A 22,468-nucleotide genomic window follows, 5' to 3' on the forward strand; every position below is an offset into this window, starting at 1 on the left:
TGAAGGAGTTTCCGCACTTGGTTTAAACTGAGCAGCACGCTGATGAACAACAGCAAGCTACTGTTTGAAAGCTGCTGCTCAGCTATCCAGACATAGAAGCAGACATCAGGTGTAAATTTCATATTTATTATAACAAAAATTATGACATGTTCATTTGTGCATTCGGCTTTAATATAACTCTTGGTATGTAAATGTTCTACAGCAAATGAGCTCTATACAATCATGCTGGTTGTGGCAGCAGTAAGGAACACAAACAAAACGTGTCTGTAAAAGTAAGGAAAGAGAGAGACCAGAGGAAAAAGTGGGTTTTTCTTTAAATGGTCGACACCACCTCAGCTCTAGCTAACTTGTACACAGCCACTCAGGCCGTAATGCTTAATGACCATGGCCCAAAGAGTCGCTTAAGAAAAAAGGTCAGTTTTTCAGGTTGTGTCCTTAATGCCAAGGCTACAAAACATGTAAGCATCACTATACAACACTGAGCTATTTACAGGAATTCCCCAATCAACTGTTCTCTCAGAGAAAATTAGTGAATCTCAGTGACTTAAGTCACCTGAAAGAGTAAAGCAACTCCTAGGAGTTAGTCTCCATATTCTACAAATGTCTATCATTTTCAAGACCAAAAAAAGCCTTTTCTCTCAAAGAAATACAGTATTACAATATTACTTAAATCATTTAGCACTGGCTACTGCCCTGCTTTTCAAACAAAACAAACAAGCCATTTTAAAAAATATTACATCATCATCTGTTTCTCAGCAATATATTAAACCTTTTTATTATTTTTTTTATTATTTTTTGTTTTTTTGTTTTTACACGTGATATGTTAAGGGAAGGTTAACTATTTTAAACTTTATCAGTCAAGCGTCTCTAGAAGAAAGTCAATGAATATTAAACCTAACAAACTGAAAAGCTGCAGTTATCTGTAGTGGCAGGATAAGGAAAAGGAAGTATATAAAGGAAAAGGATAAGGAAAACCCCTGCTGTAATGTGAACCCACTGGGTCCCGCACTCAAGTCTCCTTGTTTGTTAGTTTATTTCTGAGCAGTGAATAGAGTGGGTCATAGTGGTGTGTCGTAATAGTCTGCCAGGTGGTCCATCGGATACTGCCGCTGCTGCTGCTGCTGCTGCTGTTGTTCCTGGTGCTGCTTCATAATCTCCTTGACTTCTTCTTCAAGCTCTGGTGGGATGATGAACTGGTCGTCGGGATCGGGCTGCGCCGGAGCAGCGAAGTAGCCCCCTGTTTTTCTGAGCGGCGCGTCTGTTGCAACTTCAATTAAGTTATGGCTCCTCTCTTGTGGAGCCACAGAACCGTTGCCTCGCCGGCGCCCTATTGTGCCTGTAGCAGAATATTCAGCTTTCCTGGGGAGGCTGGGCTCGTCTTCGTTGGCGCTGATGACGATACCTTCGTCGCTGGCTTCCACCGGCACCTGGAGGAGCTGCTTCTCCTTCGCTCGGCTGCAGTGGATGTCCACCTCCACCTCCACGCGGCTGCCATTGGTGAACACCCCCTCAATTGGCTCCTCATCGTCGCTGTCTAGGCCGTTGTCGGAGAAGGCGCTGGAGAAGGTGGCGCTGGAGAGCTGCCGCTGGAAAGAACTGGATAGGCAGACAGGGTGCAGCATGCAGCGCTGCTCCCCGGGGTAGGCTGGGCTGCTCTCGTTCATGGCCACCTGGGGAGGCTCGTCAGATGCCGTGGACCCCACCTCACTGCTCATTTCGGAGGTGGAGATCTCACTGCTGATCTCCGAAGCCATGCCACTGCTGGAAGATGGCATCCCGAGCGCATCTGTGGGCCTGTCCTTGATGACCACGTTGACAGACTGGGGGAAGATGCCTGGGCTAGGGGGTGGGACCCCATTAAGTTCACAGCAGCAGAAGCTGTCCTCTGTCACGTTCAGCTGAACCACGACAGCGCTGATGCTGTCGTTGCAGCCGTAACTCTGGGCCAAAGTGCAAAGCTTCTTCGCGGCTGCCAGCGCATCAGGCACATTTCTGATTGCCTCCACAGCTTCATCCATTGAGAGGCTGTCCCACAGCCCCTTGCTCCCCAGAATGAAGAACTCATCTTGTGGCGTTAAGGTGATGGACTGGACGTGAGGACGTGGCACAACACTTGGGTGAAGGAAGGTGTACCCCAAGATTCTTGTTGAATCAGTCACACCATTCACTTTGCCATCCTGAAATTAGAAAGGACAGGAAATTGGATACAAAGCAGACAGGGATACACAGCACCTGCATCTCCTTGTGTCTTACTGATGGTTGTTACTGCAGTACCCTCAACACTGCCATTTACAGACAAGATGACACAAAAGCAAAGTGACTTGCAAGGAGGTGACAGAGCTGGGATTAGAGCACAGCAATGGCTGGTTTGCAATCCTGCACTACACCTCCTATACCCGATTGATTTATCATCAGCATCACCTATGCACAGACCAACAAAGCAGAAGTCTGCAACAAAGAGCCATCTATTCTGCTCCTGCAGCTGTGAAAGCCAACTGGACTAATGTTTTACCAGTGAGTCAGACTTATCCCTCCTCCACCCACTATATCTGGTCTTATACAGGGCAAAGCCACACACAGCTCCATTTGACACAGGGGCAGGTCATTCAGTTATGACTCTTCTCCTGCAGCTGTAACATTCATAGGTTTCATCTTGGCTCATCACTTCAGAAACAGAAGTTCATTTAGAAAAAAAAAAAAGCAAAAAGACTTTAAATGATGCATGCAAGTCAAATGCAGCAGAGAGCAAGTCTGCATTTTTCAGTCTGCTGAGCTGTAGTGAAATGTTTTACATGCCCCAATTACTTACTACATTCCCACTTAGACATGACATTTCCAAGGGGAGGAGGAGTAGTATCTGAAGGGAAAACATCAGTAAAAATGGACGTATTTGAGAAATAAACCCCATGCACGTCCAAATCTCAGGATAGTGTCCTGGTTAGAATCCAAGCTCTCAGAATAAGCAGTGCAAGCGTCGGAACCAGCAAGCCTGGCTATCTGTCAGCTCGCTAGGGATAGCTGCACCCTGCTAATTGCGTGTTCGAGAGGAACAACAAATGTGAAGAGTTACACTCATTTGGTCCAGCTGATGACTGCACTGATTATTATAAAGCAGATAACCACAGAAATGTGAATTATGACTAAAAATAGCTTCCCTTTTAAAACCACTCGGAAGAACAAAAACACCTTGTTAACTTCCCCATTAGAAGGCTGACAGAAGTGATAAGCCATCAACTTATGCATGAAATCAGTGAGTCATCTTCAGATTCAGCGCAAAAATTTCCCCTTTCCTCTACAACAAGCGTGCCTCAGTGATGCACGCTATGTTGGAGTGACTCCCAACTTGTCACGTTTGAGATCCCAGCTGCCACCTTTCCCTGGCTTGATCAATAGGCACATGACTTATTCCACCTCCCCACCACACACACATACACACACGTTGCTCACGGACATACAGGAATGAGTTTTCTGCCCTTTCCTCCACCATTAGGAGGATTCAATATTTATCTATTCCTGCGCATGTGTCGCACAAGGCAAAGTAAAACTGACAGCTGTAGCTTCAAGCTTGTAAGAAGGGAACAAATAAGTCTTCTCTCTCACGGTTCAGTTGAGCACAGGAAGGGGTTTCCTTTGGGCAAGTGCTCTCTTTGACAGTTGCCCTTCAAAGGACAGCTCGGTGAACGCAGGAGCTCAGACAGCAAAGTCAGCCTGCCAGGAGCAAGGAGCCTCCTAAGGGAAGGACAGCACTGCTCCAAGTGCTCTGCCCTGTCATCCTTTTCAATTACAGAGGCTCTTCATGACAGCTCCAACACAGCAATTCCTCTTCCCATGAGGAGGAGGGTGTCTGCGTTCCTGTTTCAGTGCAACATGCTCACAGCTGCTCACTCTCTGAAGCTAACCAAAATCCAGCATGGCAATGGGATGGAAAAGCAAATTTTATCACATGGTAACTTGACGGCATGATATGAATCACCTTGAAAGGAAAAGTGCAACTCTGGAATGCACACCATTCCCACTACTTCTTGGAGGTTCACTAACATCAGCATGTAGTTTCATGCATTGCTGTGTAAATGCTCCCCAAGAAAGCTGCAAGTTGCAACAGTCCCTAACTGTTCTCTAACCTCTGTGATAATGGCCTTATGCTGCTTAATCCTCTTCAGCTCTTCCTCACAACTCATCACGTAACACCTGGACAAAGGCAGAGGTTTCCCATTTCGGCAGAGAACAGTTTGGCACTTCCCCACGTTTGCTGAGGTTAGTGTGAAGCATCCACCAGGGTCCATGGGATCATGTTTTATATGGCAAAGCACAGCAGAGCCTCCAAGTTTTTGTCCAGCTGTTCCAAGTTTCCTGGAATTTAAACAAAACAGTGACTGTCCTTTAACTGGAAAACAAGTGTTATGGGTACTATGGAGAAACAGCCGCTGTTCTGCAACCACAAGCACTGGGTGCATTGACTCTGTTGGACCACTGGGACAGAAACAAAAGTCCCCACTTAAGAGTGTGACACTACAGCAGCACTGCAGAGACATGTGCAACTCTCAGGCAAGGGCTTATTTACACATACAAGTATATGGGGTATATCCACATATGTGGACACTCAAATCTGCTCAATTTTAGAACAATAACATCTTTACACTTTTAAGAGTTGCACAGATGTCTTCCTCTACCTGTTAAAAACATTTGTTTTAAAGGTCAGACCAAAGGAAACGAAGAGGGCCAGAAAAGTACTGAGGACTATTAATTTAATACACGTAGAGCTTAAAAAGGGGGTTCATGTTATCCAGCTGTTTTTTCTGACTTCTGAAGCTACAGAAAATAGCAATTCTAACTGTAAAAACTCGATTTTGGAGCAAAATCAGAAGGCAGAGGTTCACCGCTTTGTGAGGTCTTTAGAATAATACTCTCAAAGTATTAAATGATGACCAAGAAAGCACCAAGTGGCTTTTACTCTGCTACAAGAAGGCACACCTGTTAAATAGGCTCTTTGAAATATTTAAGCCTAGTGTTATAACAGGAGCTGTACTGGGGAAAAAAATTAAAATCTATGGATAAAACTAAAGTTTTCAGAGTCCCATCATTAGAATGTAAATGCATTTCAATACTAGACTCTGAAAAACCATCCATCCTTCCTTGTATCTTGTTTATCAGGACATTCTCCTATAGTAATTGGGAATTACAGCAACTAGAAAGCAAATCACAAAAGTTACTAACATTTGTATTAAGGCTAGATACAGCTGGCAAGAACTCTTAATTCAAAATCCGGGGAGAGAATGCACCACTGAATTTGAAACCAAGCCTCAATGTGCTGCTTCATTTTGTTTTTTAAAAATACACTTCAGGAGTGTTGTGCATCATCTGTAATAATCCTCAATGAATGATTAAATGCAAGTGGAATGAATACTATTTCTCCAAAGGTGGTCAGTTTATTTTGACTTGAAACCAAAAAGAAACAAAACCAAAAAGCAGCATTTTTTTGTCGGAAAGCCACATTCCTATGAAACTGCATTAGTAGTAAACAAAGCCATGTAGTAAGTACTTTCAATACTCAAATTTGTTATTATGTTTGAACATTTTAAGCATACAGCAACCACCTTCTCAACTAGTGGTCTGAAGCACTGTTATAAGCAATTATGGGAAGGAAGCATTTTCTCTCTTGTGTTTGTAAGGTTCTTTACCACTCTACTGCTTCCATATCTTTCCTGATACCAGAACTTCAGTATTTTTCCTTTCCAAAGGTACAGCAACTCCACAACAAGCAATGCTACTTTTAACTTGATTCCTCAGCCTCTAAGCTACTTATTTGCTTTCTCCTTTGTTTCCCTGACTGATTCATTCTCCTTTGTTCAATTCTCTTCATACTCCTTCACTCAGTGTCTCTCAAGGCACAATTTCTTCTTCTGTCAAGAACAGCACGCACACAGGTTTCCAAACCACTATAAAGAGCTACCATTATACTCACAGCTATCATAGCACAATCTCTTTGGATAGGTCCTGCTCAAATAATATTCTAAGGTGAAAGGGATGACAGCATATAGACATTTTTAAGGAGTCAGACTACACATTTTCAGTATTTGTGTAGCTTTAAATGACCTGAATTGGTACAGAGAAACAGAAAGGTTAAGCCCAGGCTTTGCAGCCAGTAATAGTAAGGAAGTTTAAAACATGATCAAGAGATTCATACCACTGACTTGGTTACAGCAACTGTGAACTCTAAGACTTAAAGAAGATACCAGAAAGGAGTAAACCTCCACGCACCACTTAGTCATGAGCATTGAGTAACTTTGCAGGTGTTTTGTTTTGTTTTTGTTTGGGTGGGGAGGTGTTGAAGTTTTTCTCCTCACACCCGGAAGGAACAGAAAGCAATATTCCCAAAATGAGCAATAAAAGAAAGCACCACAGCCAGATCCCAAGGCTTTTTTCCCCCTCTCACATTTTTTTGAGGCAAGAGCAGGTGTCTGACCTGAAAGTGAATAAACTGCCCAGTGAGCATACACAAGATAAAAGAGGTTTCAAATCCAAGACTCACCTCTGCATAACGATGAAAGTGTTGATCATGTATTCCTCCTCGTTCTTTGTTTTCTGCAGCTCTTCTGCTAAAATGTCGCTCATTGTGCACTGCAGCAGATACGGCACTTCCACATTGCGGTCCCCATCAAAAACACCATAAAGCGCCTCCCGGTTGTCACAGAAGTTATTGGCTGAAAGCGCTGCCACACACAGCCTAGCGAAAATAACAAAAGAGAACATCAAGGTTGCTACCTATGACTAGTTTCTCATCTTGTCATTCTGACCAGAGAGATGCAGCCCAGTCCGAGTCCTAGTTTTAACCACCTCTGTTCATACACGTTTCGGGACTGCTTTCTGAGCTGTGGAGAAGCGTCAGGCCCACCACAGTGCTAAGATGTGGAGAGAACTACGCTGGTAGCTCAAGCCCAGCCCTAAGGATTTTTTCTCCTTTTCAGCATGTGAAAAACTCTCTTATTTGCAGAAAGATGGGGAAAAGTATCTCTGAAATAACATCAGTTTAAACTGCACTTGCTCCTCCAAAAGCCATCCTTGTGATTTAACATGCTAATGACCAAATTACCCCTTAAGGGTAAGTAAAGACATGTTGGCACTTACTACGGAAACCTAGGTAGTAGATTTCTAAAAAGGTATTTAAGGAACAAAGAAAGATTCATCACACTGCCAGCAACACAGAGACTCGCAGACTCTTGGTACATTATTTGTCAAGTGCTGCCTTAGTCACAGGAGCTCTGTACACCATGAATATTCAGAGTTTTGGCCATTCTGTCTCTTCTCTTAGTATCTCTGATTTGCTTGGTAAACATCCTTTGGTTGAAGATAAAGCAGCTTTGCAAAGAGGAAAATGCTTTTAAACACTCAGACCTTTTGCAAGTACCGGGAGTCTTGCATAGACAAAATGTGTCGGTTACACTCGTATCTTAGCAACTTCCCTAACAAAGACCAAAGTGGAGAGCTAGCCAGGGGCCCAGTAGACAAATACAGAGTCATGGCATGGCCCCTGGCTTTGTGAGGCCCAAAACCTCCCCAAAACTTTGACTGAAAAAAGCATTTCTTTGTATCATCAGCACAGAGGCGGTCTGCTGCTAGGATGATGGCTGTATAACGAGAACCATGCCAGGTCGTACTTGTTCTTGACGCCCGATGCTTCTGTGTAACCGTGACTCCACACTGCTGGTGCTCCTGAAGCATCACCAGCCGAGGGCTGGTCGATCCTGAAGCAACGGATATTGCTGCAGGGAAAAAGGAAAGGGAAAAGATGCAACGGATTGAAGCGCTGGTATGACCCAGATTCAAATACAAAGATAACACCTTTTTCCCTCCCTCCCCATTCTTAGTAATACATTTAATAAAAGAAAATGAAGCAGGACACCCAAAGTGGTTACTTCTAAATGTCTGTATACAAACAACAAAAAAGCAGTAAGTAACTGAGCCTCTATGAGGGTGTCAGCTGCACTGTTTTGCTTAGCCAGCTTTTCTTTCCCTGCCCTCACCCCTAAGCTATTTGTTTCAAACCTGGCCCAGTCGGAATACAAAGCAAATTTGTCACTAGTTTGATGAAAGCCAGTACAGGGGAGTGATTTCATAAATTACACATTTCTCCTACCCATTTTAACAAGCCTCTGGGCACTTTTCATTGTACCCAAATGAAACCTCCTGTATGTCCCACACCATCCCCTATATGGGGGGAGAGAGAAAAGGGGGAAGTATGGAAAACATTTAATTACTTAGAACTAGCAATGTGTAATAATAGCCTTCCATGAAAATGCCCACAAAACAAATTTGCTCCCTCCTGGTCTTGCACCAACCTGCAAGAGCCAGCCTATGGTACAGCCTGCAGACAGCAGGCACAGCCCTTCTGTCTTCCCCAGTTGTGCAGGCCAAATTTTACTTAGGCCCTTGATCTTCTACCTTCCAATTTACTACCAACATAGCCTTTAGCCCAACTTTCAAATACCTCACAGAGGGTAATAAAGATTTAAAAAGGGCCCAGCCCTCCCTGTTTATATCCTGCTCTTCACAGCCCTGCTTTTGCTGGGGAGAGATGACCTGCCCCCTGCTCCCTACTGCTTTCTTCCAAAGGCAGGGAAAGGGAGCTCCCCCCACGCCACAGACACTTCAAAGGCAGCCAAACCTTTCATGAAGCAAATGAATCATAAAAGGGCACAAGCAGAAAGGTCTAACTGTTCACTCCGAGCACTCATTTTTCTCCATCCAACCCCCAACCTGACCTGAACACACAGAAAAGTCTTTCCAGCATTGCAGAGCCTTCTTCAAATAACCTGAAGTACTGTCACATCCAGTTCAATTTCTTTTTACACTAATAGTCAGGATGTGTGCATCAGCAAGGACAGATTAAAAAGCAAACAAATTACATAAACAACATTAGAACCACCGGTGTTTTAAGCCGCTGGTTTTGCAGCCCTGTGTGTCAAACAAGAGGCACACATCTCACTTGAGCATTAGAAAAGATTATCTGACCCCAGATCAAACTGGAAATCTGGGTTTCTTCTGAAGTAGCAGAGATTTAAATGCTATCTGCATCTGCACTATACCACACACACGAGCAAACACACTTTCTTTGTAGACTTCTCATACAAGGCACTTATCCTTCATGGCAGAGGAACTTGGATCAGAAAGGTTTTTCTGTTTGTTTCTTTTTTAACTGAACTGGTTCCTGGGCAGGTCAAGAGCCCAGAGCCATCTCAAACCTTCCTAGCAGTGGTGGAAAAAAGCTACCTTAATGCATTGCTTTCAGCTCCTTCACTGGCACCACTACAGATAGACCATGTGCCCAGAAAGGAACGATACTGAGCAGCACACCCTATGCAGGGAATATGGGCTAGGGCTTCTGGACAGCATAGTTTATTTTCCCCTTAATTTGACTGTTACAACTGAACCAGATGTTCTTCCCTAAAAATCAGTGTAGCAGCATCTTTTTTTTGGTTTGTTTTTTTTTTTTTGTTTTCATTTTATTTCCTACTGAAAATTCTTACACCCAATGAATCCCTTGGTAACATCCTCCTAACCATGCAAGCCTCCTTTAAGATCTCCATACATATTAAAAAAGCAAGCATGCATGACAGGACTCTTCTCTCCAGCACTGAAAATACATATTAACCTACTACCTGCTTGCATCCTGCCAGGGCACAGATGGAGAGCTGCCTTTCACATGCAGAAGGCAGACATAAAAAGTACCAAGCGTACAAGTATTTTTTGCGCCTGCTACAAAAAACAAGTGAAAGGAGCACCTCCTCCCTCACAGTCAATTATTGCAGTATATCATAGAAGTTAGTGCAGGGCGTCAGTACAGACACTAGGAAGCCCCTCAAAAACCTGACTGTGGCTAATGAATGAGGGACGAGAACCTTAGGTCTTACGAATAATTTGTGTTTTCTAAAAAAGAAACCAACAAACCCACAAATAGCCAAGGAACTTCTTCCACATAAGAGGAAAAAAGTTTCCTGTGAATTAAACACAATGCATATGCCAGTGAAAACATGGCATGTAATTGGGCCACACTACTCTTTTGCTACTTAGGACTTACATTTGTGCGATACTGCTATAGGGCATGACGCCTGAATACTGAAGTGGAATGAGACTGGCTTGTCTGCTGGGTTACACAGAAGAAAAGCTGATCTTCCACTTTTAAGTTTTGACAGAATTTAATTAGCATTGTAACACATATTTCCCCCTCCTTCTATGAACCAGCGTAACATCAGACTGCTTCTTCAGGAAGGTCTCCTGAATACAGTAAAGCAGCTCCTAAAATAGCAGAGCACTCTTTTTTTTTTGTTGTCTGCTCCAGAACATGGACTCATTTTTATATGTGAAAACTCATCATTACCCAAATTTCTATTTAATTTGATAAATCTGCCAATTCAAGCTAAAAGCAAACTCAAACTGGAAGTTTCCCTTGCTTGTACAACAGATGAGGTTTACTATTCCAGTGTTGGATCTTAACTATTTAAAAGCAAACCGCACAAAGCAAATGCTCAACCCTTATAAAGTAAATCAACCCTTCTTGGAATAATCCAATGTTTAAGAATCAAAGAGACTGAGAAGAAAACTCAGAGCTGGTGCAGCTCCCTTAGGACATAAGAAAAGTTCAAGGCAGCACCACTGTCCACCGATGATCTGGTTTAGGCCAAAAGTTTCCCAACAACTGCAGAAGGAGGCACAAGGCACTTGGTGAATTTTAGTTGTGGATGACAAGTTCTAGCACAGGAAACAGGTAGACAGGAAGGAAAAGGAGGGTCCCAAGGCAAGGGAACTGGCTGTGCTGCAAGCAGACTGGGAGATGCAAATCTTTAAGAGAGGTTTAAATATGGGAAAAATAAGGATTTCTAGGACAAAAGCAGAGAGGCATGAAGGGTAACAAGAAACAGTATGTGAAGAGGTAAAAAGCAGCACAATGGCAAAGACAGACCCAAACAGATGAATGTAAGGGAAAGAAACATAGCAAGCATACATTTTGCATCTCAGCGGTGCAGTAAGTAAGTATTTTGGTTAAATCTAATGTCAGAAGTAAAATGGTTATCAAACTGGCCAAACAGTGGTTATACCAGACTAGCAGACCCCTGCAGAAAGCAATTGCACTGGAGTGGGTAAAGTCAGCCTGTTTAACAAAGCATCAATTTCTGACCTAGCCACATAACCTGTTACTTTCTGATCCACTGATAACAAGGAGCCACGCTCCTTAAAAGACATTTACACTTCCGTGTATTGTGGTTTGTCACATCCTAGTGACTGGAGTCACTGTCCCCTCCCTACTCTGTAAGGTAACTCACTTCAGCAGCTCTAGGGTTTTGTGATCCAAGGCTAATCTGGGATTTCCAGTCAGGTCCAGCTCTTGTAGTTTCGGAGGCAGGTTTTCAGGCAATGTGACTTCACTCAGTTCATTGCAGCTTAGGTCCACACACTGTAAAAAGGAAGCAAGAGAATTTAGATGTTATCAAGATCACACAAATTTTGCTTAAATGCAGTAATGCATGCTTCATAAACAACAAAGGCTGCAACTAAAACCATTCATTTAAGTAAGTGGTTCTTACCAAAGAAATTCATATGGCATTCAGCCATCTTACCAGATGTCTGGGACATCTAGAAATATGTTCCTTCCATTTCCATCTGACCAGGTGTCATCTTCTTACCAAACTATTAAGTTTTGTTTGCTCTTCAGAGAGACAAAAATGGTCAATGTATTTTCAAGTATTTAAGAAAAAGTGCTACTGATGAAACCAGTCTTTTAACAGATAAAGGAAATGGAGATAAATACAATTGGAGCTTCTAAGCCAGTGGCACAGCAGTCCCTCTTCCAAAGACAGTTTAAATCAGCACGAGAATGAGCAGGCTCTCAGGAACTCGGCAATTACTGAGGGATATTAAAATAAGCAGGGTTATGAATGCATGCAGAGGAGGAGTAGAGGAGGCAAGGCAAAAATACTGGAGCAGTTAAACATGGTTTTAATTTGTGTCATCTTAGATGGATTAATATTTAAATCTGAAGTCAATAAAATTACTGAAAAAAATTTAAAGCTTAAATATTTCAGAAAAAATACAATACAAAACAACAGAGAAACTTGCTGGCTATCCACCAGTGAAGCACAAACTAGCTAGAACAAGTGCACTGGAATGACAAAATCCCCAAACACTGTTTAAAGCTACGCGTTTAGATGAAAGTCTATACACAAGAAAAAATACGCCATTTTAGAACAAAACCCACTCTCCAAACGTTATTACAGCATTACTGATGTAGAACACACCAAAAACTGGTGGGGGGGGAATCAACCTTTTTTTTTTTTTTTTGCTAGGACAGAGCAGGCAGAGGACAGAACTGTCCACATCCCTCAGAAAGGCCACTGTCTGCTTTTAACCTGCAAAAAGACTTCAAAGACTTTAATAAAATACAAAGTTGAAAAGGGCTGGGGGAGGCTTTTCTCAGCTGCGTATTTTGACCATTACATAATTTCCATTGACACAAGCGAGACACTTTCATTTTTGTAGGTATAATCAAAGAAATTGTGTTCTGAGCTGAAAGAAGGCATAAGATAACCTAGTAAAATCTGGAGGAGAAAAATCTCCTAACACATTATTAAATACAAGCAATAGAAATAACAGATTTCCAACCCAAATCTTGACTCCTGAGGTTGTCTAATATGGAGGCATTATTATGAAGAACAAACTGCTGACGTTATCTAAGCCCGATAAGGAAATCAGAGTTTAAATCTGTCACGCAAACAAAAGAGTAGACAGCTTAACAGAACAGTTATGCCAGTGAGCTTTTTTCCCCCTCTGTGCAACTCGTGCTGCTTCCAGAGAGCCAGTAATTACTTTGCAGATTAAAGGAGCTGCCAGGAGGCCTTGCTGTGTTCAACACCTCAATGCCATTACAAATTTGATGGAAGAGCAGTGCTGGAATAACAAGTACAAAAATCAGTGAAGTAATTTCATTGTTCTGATTAAATGCCCAATACGCCAAAGGAAGCAACACTCTACAGCAGAAACCTTGGCTTCTAGGCACTAGTGAAGATAGTTTACTTATCAGCTTAGGATTCCTCAGATTTTATTTGTACTGTTTGAAGAACAGGCTAAGAGGAACTTCCTGCGTATCTATGTTAGATTTAGTCCTTATTCTACTCCCCAGGCAAGCAGGAAAGCCTATTTCCTAACCAATCCCAATTTCCTCATGTATTATTTTAATACAAGCTAGTTTAGCCCCACCTATGCAACATCAGAAGAACAACTCCTACAATTGCTCACAGGATTTTGTACTGGATGGGCCAGCTGGAAGAGAAGGCTTAACAGTCAGCATTTGCTGATGCTGCATTCATATCTTTGTAACCACTTTCTTCAAGGCTGGAAGAGATCTGAATTACGTCAAGTTACAACTGAAGAAGCCTATATGGATACTAACCTATCCAACTAGGAGAAAAACTACCAAAGATCGGGAGTTTTGGTTTAAGATGTTAGTGCTACTAGACCTTCACTTATTTGAGATCTCAAGGTAATGCTCCTGTGAAATATAAGCTTGATGAAGAACTGCAACAAGAAACCTCCATATCACCCTCACCGCAGTAGCCCAGCCAGACAGCCGTGAAGAGAAGCAACTCATCGGTCAACAAAAACTGGATGATGAAGTAAAGTCAGGTCCCAGGTGGGAAAAGCAAGCCTGGGTCACTGAGCTCTGCTCAAGCACTCAACTGCTGGACTGTGAAAAACACCAGCATCCTGGATACCAATTAAAAAAGCACCCTTTTTATTTGGTAAGGCAAGGAAACTGATGTCAGACAATGGCTGTAAGGAAGAGTCTGCTGGGGCACTGACTCAGGTGTGCGAGCTTCCAGCTTCTCCGCCATTCACAGAAGACACTGCAGTGTGCACAGATAAACCTAACTGACCATAGAAATAACTGACATAAAACACAATAAAACTCCTAAAAAATGTGTCGTGTAACATCTCTCAGAGACATCACCAGGCTCTTTAACAAAGAGGACCACACATAACTTCTGCAGCCTTGACTGTACTGTGTAAAAAAGGCTGAGAGACAATTATATCACAAAAATGACCTTGTGTTTGGAAATCCTGGAGTTACTGCAAGAGTAAAAGCATCAGCATTCACACTAGCTTTCCTTCTGAACTTACTTCAGGCAGCATAGTAACCACTGCTCTAACTGTTCCAGTATCACTGACTCCGAAATGTAACACATGAGCCTCTTGGGCTAATTAAATACCAAAACAAAACAGACATTACCACAGGTAACAGTTTCCCCAAGAAGTTTAATGTTTGAATGCCACCTTAATTAAAACTCATCATCAGCTATGATACAATCACAGAGGTGACATGAGACTATACAACTTCCATGTTTTGCTACAAGCAAGCTTATTTCACCAAATGACCAAATCCATACTGCACATTTTAAATGCTCTCACCTACCTAAGAAGGAACTCTGGTTAAACTATATAACAGATTCAGGCAGGAAGCGCAAGCTTGACCTCCAAACTGACAAACACTAACCATGATGTAGAGAAATCATGAAGAGGCCAAAAGAACCCGTATGCCCAACAAAGCATCTTCCCATCTAGCAACTGTATGAACTCCCTTCACAGAAGTAAATACTAGGCATTTTCCTTCCACAAAGGTGGAGTCCTAGAGCACTCTGTACCTTCTGAGATGAAGTCACGCATGCTATCCCTGCAGTTCCCAAATGGTTAGTGACTTCCGTGCCTCCTCCTGCTACAGAGAACTAAACCGTAGGGATCCAGCAGGAAGAAACTGCTGTCTTCCAAGAGCCTTTTTCTGCTAAGCACTATGGCAGAGCAGCAGCTCAAATACTGATGCTTTTATAGAACACTCAGCTTTCTCCAAAACGAATGAACAAAAGGAGAAAGCTGACTGTTCCCTCACGGTGTGTCTACATTACCCTACTTTTTGTATTAGTTAACACCACTGTCATGTTTTTAAAGAAATGTTTATGGTGCAGAGCCTTGCTCCCCCACCCCAATTCCTCCTCTAAGAAAAATGGCTTTGCTTCTGATTGATTCTAAATGGCCCTCTGTTTCCTCTGGCCATTGTTCCAAAGAGGGAGGAGTATTCAAAACCCCTCAAGTTTGTTTGAGATTTCCTGGCTAAAACCACAAAGCTCATCTTTACATGCATTCACTATCCAACAGAATTATTGCTCCTGCTGCGTTCCCTGCCCCAGGCACTGAGGCAAGCACAGCAGTCTGGGAACTTAGCCTTTTGACTTCTCGGAGCACCGGAAGGACCCTTAAGTTGTTTTGAGCTCATGAATAGGTAATCAGTTCTCAGCCTCAGAGAAGGACAGACTTTCTGCCCTATCACAAGATTTGTATGCTGTGAATTAAGCCTCCAAGCTCTGGCCAGCAGCAACAGCATCAAGTATCCTGCACTATAGCCAGGTGAGAAGCAGGAACTTGATTCACAGAAAGACAAAAGTCAGCAGTAGTGCTCTTCAGCATGGTCAAGCAAAGAATGAGGCCCACAAAAAGAAGTGCCAGGAAAAGTACAGGATTAATTCTGGAAACACATACAATAGTCAGATTAAGCATTCCTCTGGTTGTGCAAAATATGACTGCAATTAGGAAAATTAAAGTAGCTTGCCTAAATACTCAAATCTGGCGCTCCTGGAATTTATCTCTGTCCCCAAGGCCTATTCTATTTTGCAGCTTCAGCGGTTTTTAACACGCGGTCTAAACAAAGTCCATTCCTTCACAATCAACCAATTGCCAAGGCACAAGAGTTAATTACACATAGCTCCTGCCAAATGTTTAAGTCATAACAAAACAGACTGTCACAAGAAGAAAATTAACACTTATTGGGCTGAGAAGACACGAACTAGTCAAGGTGAGCATAAAATCAGATTTTGCAGCTGCCCTTCTATTCCACTCCAAGGCAGCACAGGGCTGAGTATTTTGCATATGACCTCAGAGGAGAAAGCAGCTGCCAGATCTCTCTAATTTCCAAAAATGTACTAGCCTGTAGCAACGAGAGACCCGAGACAAGAACAGAATTGGTAAAGTTGCATTATACTTCCTTCTCCTAAAGCACATTCACTCCTTACCTTTATTTCAGAAAGCTGCATGACTTCTGGGAAGACTTCAATGCAGTTCGAGTGAGCTATTACAGTATGCATACGTCTGCAATTCATGATGGTTGTTGGAATGGCTTTCAGTTTGTTCCCACTAATATCAATTTCTTCCAACTCTTCCAGCTTGGCCATTTTGCTACGAAAACAAGTTTAAGGATTTTTCTTTTAATAGACATGCATATTTTATTTTGAAGTGATGATGAGAGCAGTGGTTTTCATTATTTTAAGAAAACGAAATTGCAGATTTTGATCCGTGTTCACAGCAATGCCTGTCACCTCTCCTCACATCAGACACTAACACAGTTGTGGAACAAAATGTGTTCTGTTTCTGTCAATGGTTTGTTAATGCTACCTTTCAAATTACTTATTTTGCTTACATTTCCCCTGGTCACCAGCTCACTTACACTCTTTTTCTCCTTTCTTTCCTTTTTTTTCAGCCCTAGTTTCTCACTTCATCCCAAATTTCCCTTCCCACCTTCTAGCATCCCACTCAGCTCTTCCCCCTAATTCATCTCCCTCCCTCCCCACTGCTGTTGAAGACCGGCTGCTCAGAACATCACACAAGGACAGAGATGTCTCTTCCTTTATTTATTGGCATGTCTTTTTCAAGGTTGTACCTCATCAGCTTTACAGAACATCTTACACTTGAAAGATTTCTGATTAAAACAGGGTGAATTCGAGGTACAGAGATTGCTGCCAAGGCAGATTCGCCTTCTGGAATGAGAGGATTTTTCCCTAATGACATTTTGTCCACTTCCACAGACATTTCCAGACCGCTATGCTCACAAGTCTCTTGTAAGGAGAAGCCCACCAGGTGTAAGCAAATCAACTCAAACCATGGAAAACAGATGACCTTCTTGCTTGACTTCAACAGCATACTGCGGTCATGCTGAGTTAGTCCAGGGGAAGGGGGCTTGAAGTCCAGTCAACACACACCAACTAAAATGTAGCACTCACTTGTCTGTGTAATGCATAAGAAGGTAGCAACGTCCAAGAGGGCACAGCAGGTCAATCTAGCCACTGCAGTATCACCACATTCAAAACACAGCCTGTGCCACCATATTTATGTGCAATTTAGGTCTTGCTATGAAAATGTTTCATAATGCCCACCCACTGGTGGGTTAGAGGCAGCAAAACCAGTGACTTACCTCGCAGGGAAGCTCTGTAGGCGATTGTAAGCCATGTGCAATATCTTCAGGTGTGGATGGCCCGTTAACAAGGGTACGCATTTATCTGTGAGGTTGTTATTGGTCAAATACAACTCCTGCAAGATGCTATGGGTTTCTTCAGAAAGAGTGGCTGGAGGAAGCATTTCCAGTTTGTTGGCAGAGGCATTAAGAAATCGCAGGCTGCAAGAAGAAGTTACATAAGGGAATTCAGTGAAACATCCTGCAGGTTTTGTGTCGAGAAGTATAAATAAAAATCTCTATTTTTAAGAGTTAAGATAGTTATAAAGCAAAGGTCAAAAGCAGTAAGTTCACAACACGAATAGAAATGCTAAAAGTCTTGCATTCTATGAACAAAATTTCTGATCATGTTGGTAAAAGAACACATCAGCAAAATCAGTACGTCAAAATGCCTCCAACCCCTTATCAAGACTCAGTACCTCCAACAGATGTACCTACAGGTGAGAGCAATAACAAACTACATAATTTCCATATTCTTTCCACATGAAAATGAATTCTGATTCATCATCAACAAGCCATGAAGTATAGCTGCCCTTCAAGAGAAGTCACTGGTAAAAAAGCCAGTCAATTTTTCAGTATTTTAAATACTGGCTAGGGTGCAGGCAGTATTTTGTTTAAACCTGCAGGCCTGAAAGCAACTTCAAAATATGAAAAAGTACCCTTTGTGTATTTGGATAGCTAAAGATGCACCACTTTATGTGAAATGAAAAACCAAAAAACAACCAAAAAAGACCAACCCCAACCTGACACCAAGCAGTCATTTGCCTTTTAGATTTTAAAAAGAGACAGGACTACTAGTAAACTAAATTTAAAAGGATTATACATATATATATATACACACACACACACTCTCACTTGCTGGTGCATCCAGCAAGACAGCCAGATCTCTGTGTAGTTCCTGAGTGCCCTTCCCCTACTCCCCAAAGTAGCAGAAGCCTTTGTTAATATTTTCTGCAGTCCTGCCACAAGCAGCAAGGACTGAAGCAGTGCAGAAATTAAGTTATTCTTTCTCCCTTATAGGGCTTTTTCTAGGATGGGAACAACTGTTGAGATATGGGCACTGCCCACTCTTGCAAGTCAAGTTTTGCGGGCAGAGGATACATGTTTCTGTTGAGGGAGTTTGGTGATCACAGTAGCACTGGAGGAATACACACTGTAGGCATCTTGAAGGCTAGAATTCACACAAGCAATTCCAAAGAAATGGGAAAATAAGGCTATTTATCCTTTAGTAACCAACTCTGGCATGACCACGGCTTTTCAACAAAAATAAGACCTCTCTCTTCCTTCCTCCCCTTTTCAGAAAAGCTGCCTTAGAGAACTTACGATACAGAAATAAGTGTGTGCCTGCCAGTCTGCAGTGACCGCGTCCAAACTGGGCTGTACTGCTCCTACCAACAGCAACGGGCAGCTGCAATGGGCAAAGCTGCATTCAAAAATCAGAACTCAGAAATGAGCTGGCTGAGGCCGATAAAGCCACTGATTGAGACACAAAAGGTAGGTGTGCTCCTGTCATCAATCTAAAGTGATAAAATATTGATAACTTCTCCCTTGCATGCAGAAATCCACACTGACCTTTAAGGTCTATTAATGAATGAAATGGATTTGCAAGATTTGCAGCTGGTTGAAACTTGTTTGGCAGCAAATAAGTGTCAGACATGCTACAGAAGAGTCACGTGGAATGCCAAAGGATTAAAAACCCCACTATTTCCATTAGAAGCAAAAATCTCTCAGCACTGCACAGAACCAAATCTAGGTTAGCTGTTTTACACAGAGGAGTCTACTTTGGAGAAACACAGTTTAATCCTCAGGCTCATTCATTATTCACAAGGGTGGTAAAACTCCAGAGGAGGAAGTGAGGAGAGGGAGGATTAATTCAGAGACGGGAGTAAGCAGCTAAAAGGGTTTTTAAAATTATTTATTTATTCTAAAAAAGACACTGCTCAATTTCATCCTTTAGCTATAAACTGAAAATATATTAAGCTCATTCAAAGCTGGATTATTAAACCGAAGCATACCACATCAACGATTCCTGTACTTAATTAAACACCACAGTATAGACAATTATTACTTCGGCAACTTCACTATAATATGCATGATGGTCGTCTCTCTCCACAAAAGAAACGCACTTCGATTAACATGAAAGCCACAATATCTTTTGCACCACTCCTAGCACAAAATAGTCATCTTCAGCTCAGTCTGGAAAGGTTCAAGTAATAAAAAAGCTTAAGGCTGCTGGGGAAAGTGAACTTTCACAGGAATATGATGGGGATGAGGAAGTGGCAGCAAAATATTCCCCAAGAAAGGGCATGCTCCTCTGCCCTGAAGAGGAAACTACTCTTTTCTTAATTTCTTGCAAGCTGCAGCAGAATAACCTGGAGCATTTCACAGGTACCTTCTTTTAAGAACCAAATGTAGCCAAACATAACCTAGAGAGCATCCTGTGGCTATGAAGTTCAGAAGAACGTAAGTTTACTCAGGTACAGCTAGTGTAAAACACAGCTGGAAGCTTCAAGTAAGAAAAGGTACGTTGCTCTGATAAAGCTGAAGTTAATGCAGCCTACTGTACTGAAGCCATTTTATATTCGAAAGAAAAATGAATCCAACAAAAGCTCTTCTGTTTTTAATAAACTTTCAACACTGATGGAATACAACAAGAAGTTTCAAGCTGTTCCCTCACTGGTATTAAAAGTGGCCGGAATCTGCATATTCCTGCCAGTAATCAGTTTTAAGGCATATATTTTCCCATGGGAAAAGTAGAGAGGAGATCTGTTGTTCTGTATCTCTATCCTTTTGCCAAATCTTCCAGAAAGTGATACAACAACGGCAGAAATAAATCTCCATTATCCTGACGCACAGTTTAGTGCCTTGATGTGAACAGGGTTTAGGTGGCTCGCAAAATCTTGCCTGAAGTCTTGAACGGGAACCCTGTGGTAGCAGGGTATCTCACCTATCCCCCCTGTGTAATAACTCATAGCTGGGTAACACTCAACAGTCAGGTTCAGGATAGTTACATACTAATCTGTCTGTAGCTGACATCATTAGCTTTAAATTAACTTTTTAGAAAAGAGTATGCTACTTATTTACATGTTCCTTTTGACCAGCTGTTACATTGAAATGGTGAAAGCATTCTGAAACGATAATTCTTTCATGATATTCTTTGGATTAAAAAGAAAACCAAAAAGGGACACCGTTCTTTGGGCAGAGAACAGAACGAACCAGGAGACTGCTCCTGCCAACGTTTTGTCAATTCTGTGCTATTAACTTATGTCAAAAAAAAAAAAAATGCAATCTATTTGTACTTGCCCATCAGGTTTTTCCTCATGCTGATTTAACACAGAAGTCCTCCTCCAGGTTATTTCCACTCCCCTATTTCTTCCTCCTCGTGAAATGTGCCAGCTGCTACCTTAGAAGGTACATCTTACAGATGCCCTCCAGAGCAGTGGAAATTTACTTGGGCACAACTGTTTCCATTTCTCTAGTGCACAGACCTAAACTGATTCATGTTCCTTGAAGATATCCCACTCATTGCTTATCAGATGGAAGCAGAATGTCAAGTATTAAAGCTCAGTCCAAAATTAATTGTTTCCCTTTCCAATTCCACCCACACACTATACCACAAGCTCATGAAAAGAAGTACAGCATCACTACAAAAACCTGCATTCAGCAGCCTGCACACATACCAGAGTATAATATAGCAGGGAGAGCATGAATTAACAAGTACTAAAAGAGTGCCGGAGATTAAGGAAGAAACGAAGGCGCTAGCAGAAGATGCCAGAATTCTTCAGCTTTGACAAGGTGTAAATTCTCCTTTGGGGTATTAATGTAAACACTCATCTCCATCCAGAATAAGTCACCTTCAGTTTTATGGGATATTGAAGTACAATCCCTTGCTGGATTTAACCTCTCCAGGAGACAAAACAATAAAAAACACTGTCCCAGAGAATAGGCTATAATCAAGGACATGGATCCAATTCAACAAAACAGACTCAATATGCAGTCACATGCATTCCCTATTTAAACCCAGAGGATTCTGATCTCAATTTGAACTTTCAAATGCAGAGGAAGAAACTCTTCTACTGACACAGCCATTACTGAAAAATGCAAGTCCTCCAAAAAGCTTAGGAATGTTCAACATTAAAAGGAGCACAGACAACTGCACCCAATGGCAAAGCAGCAGCAAATCAAAATCACTATGCTTAGCTTGAAAGTACCGATAAGAAGTGGAAAGAATACTGCAGCTGCAAGAAGAGAATATGCAGAGAAATCACAATCTCCAGTTTGGCCTGTGCCCCAAGATCCCCATCATCACAGAGCAATCAAAATACAAAATTTCTTCTTCAGTCCCTTCTGCAGAGACATGCCCTCAATTTCTGATCGCCTAATCCTAAAATAATTTATAATTGTGGTAGCAGGTGTGTGAGGAAGGATCCTGTAAGCTAAGTGTGTTCTGGGGGGAAAGAAAGAGAAAAAACAAAAGCAGTTTTGCCAGCCTTGCAAAAGAGGGTATTTCTTCTCCTAAAAAAAAAGTAAGAAAGGATGGAAACATTCAAGTGAATCCCCTTCCTGTTGATGGACTGCCAAAAAACCACATTTAATTGCTGCTGTCTCCTCAGCTCTTACTTTCTAACCTATCTTTAGCTGTTTCATTAACTGGGATTTCCCCAGTTTCTAGTATATCTGCTTGCAAAACCTAAGTTACCAGCAAAGAAACAAATGCAGCTGAGCATTTCTGCAGTGAAAGTATGTGCACCAAACACTCAGATAACTCCCTGCGTTCATTTGACTTTGTTTCCTCCCTCACTTTTCCTGCATGCACAATAGGACTGAATACTTTCATCAAAAAGAAGCAGCCACCGAGGGTGGAAACGGCAAATATCAAACGAGCAAGTTTAACTGGGTCACCTTCCAGAACACCAGCAAAAAAACCCAAAACAAACCCCAAACAAATTAAATCAAATCAAAACAACCAAATAAACAGAGAATCAGAACAGATAAGAACAGCTGAAGAAAGCTGAAAACAAGATTCATGCAGAGGAGAGTCCAGACAGGCAAATAGCTGACACTGTTTTAGCCACCACCAGATGCTACAGAACAAAACCCAAGGTTTAAGCTGTGCACATCACAGCTAGGTCTTCACCACACAAC

At 42.1% G+C, this 22,468-nt stretch overlaps 1 protein-coding gene across 1 annotated transcript in view; it reads right to left on the bottom strand.

Annotated features, from left to right (window-relative positions):
• Nucleotides 1–105: 105 nt before the first annotated feature.
• The window catches only part of PHLPP1 (PH domain and leucine rich repeat protein phosphatase 1), a 140,334-nt gene continuing 117,971 nt past the window's right edge, over nt 106–22,468 (bottom strand). Inside the window, exons 11-17 of the mRNA XM_057399391.1 lie at nt 17,285–17,485; nt 16,110–16,272; nt 11,319–11,449; nt 7,656–7,760; nt 6,530–6,724; nt 4,122–4,350; nt 106–2,177 (exon numbers count right to left, since the gene is read on the bottom strand). Of these exons, the coding sequence (XP_057255374.1) occupies nt 1,059–2,177; nt 4,122–4,350; nt 6,530–6,724; nt 7,656–7,760; nt 11,319–11,449; nt 16,110–16,272; nt 17,285–17,485 (2,143 nt within the window). The 3' untranslated portion in view covers nt 106–1,058. The remainder of the gene's footprint in view (nt 2,178–4,121; nt 4,351–6,529; nt 6,725–7,655; nt 7,761–11,318; nt 11,450–16,109; nt 16,273–17,284; nt 17,486–22,468) is intronic.

The sequence above is a fragment of the Pezoporus wallicus genome, unplaced genomic scaffold (assembly GCF_028554395.1).
Source record: "Pezoporus wallicus isolate ANWC-B61680 ecotype Strahan unplaced genomic scaffold, APGP_CSIRO_Pwel_v1 contig_818, whole genome shotgun sequence".
Taxonomy (NCBI): Eukaryota; Metazoa; Chordata; class Aves; order Psittaciformes; family Psittacidae; genus Pezoporus; species Pezoporus wallicus.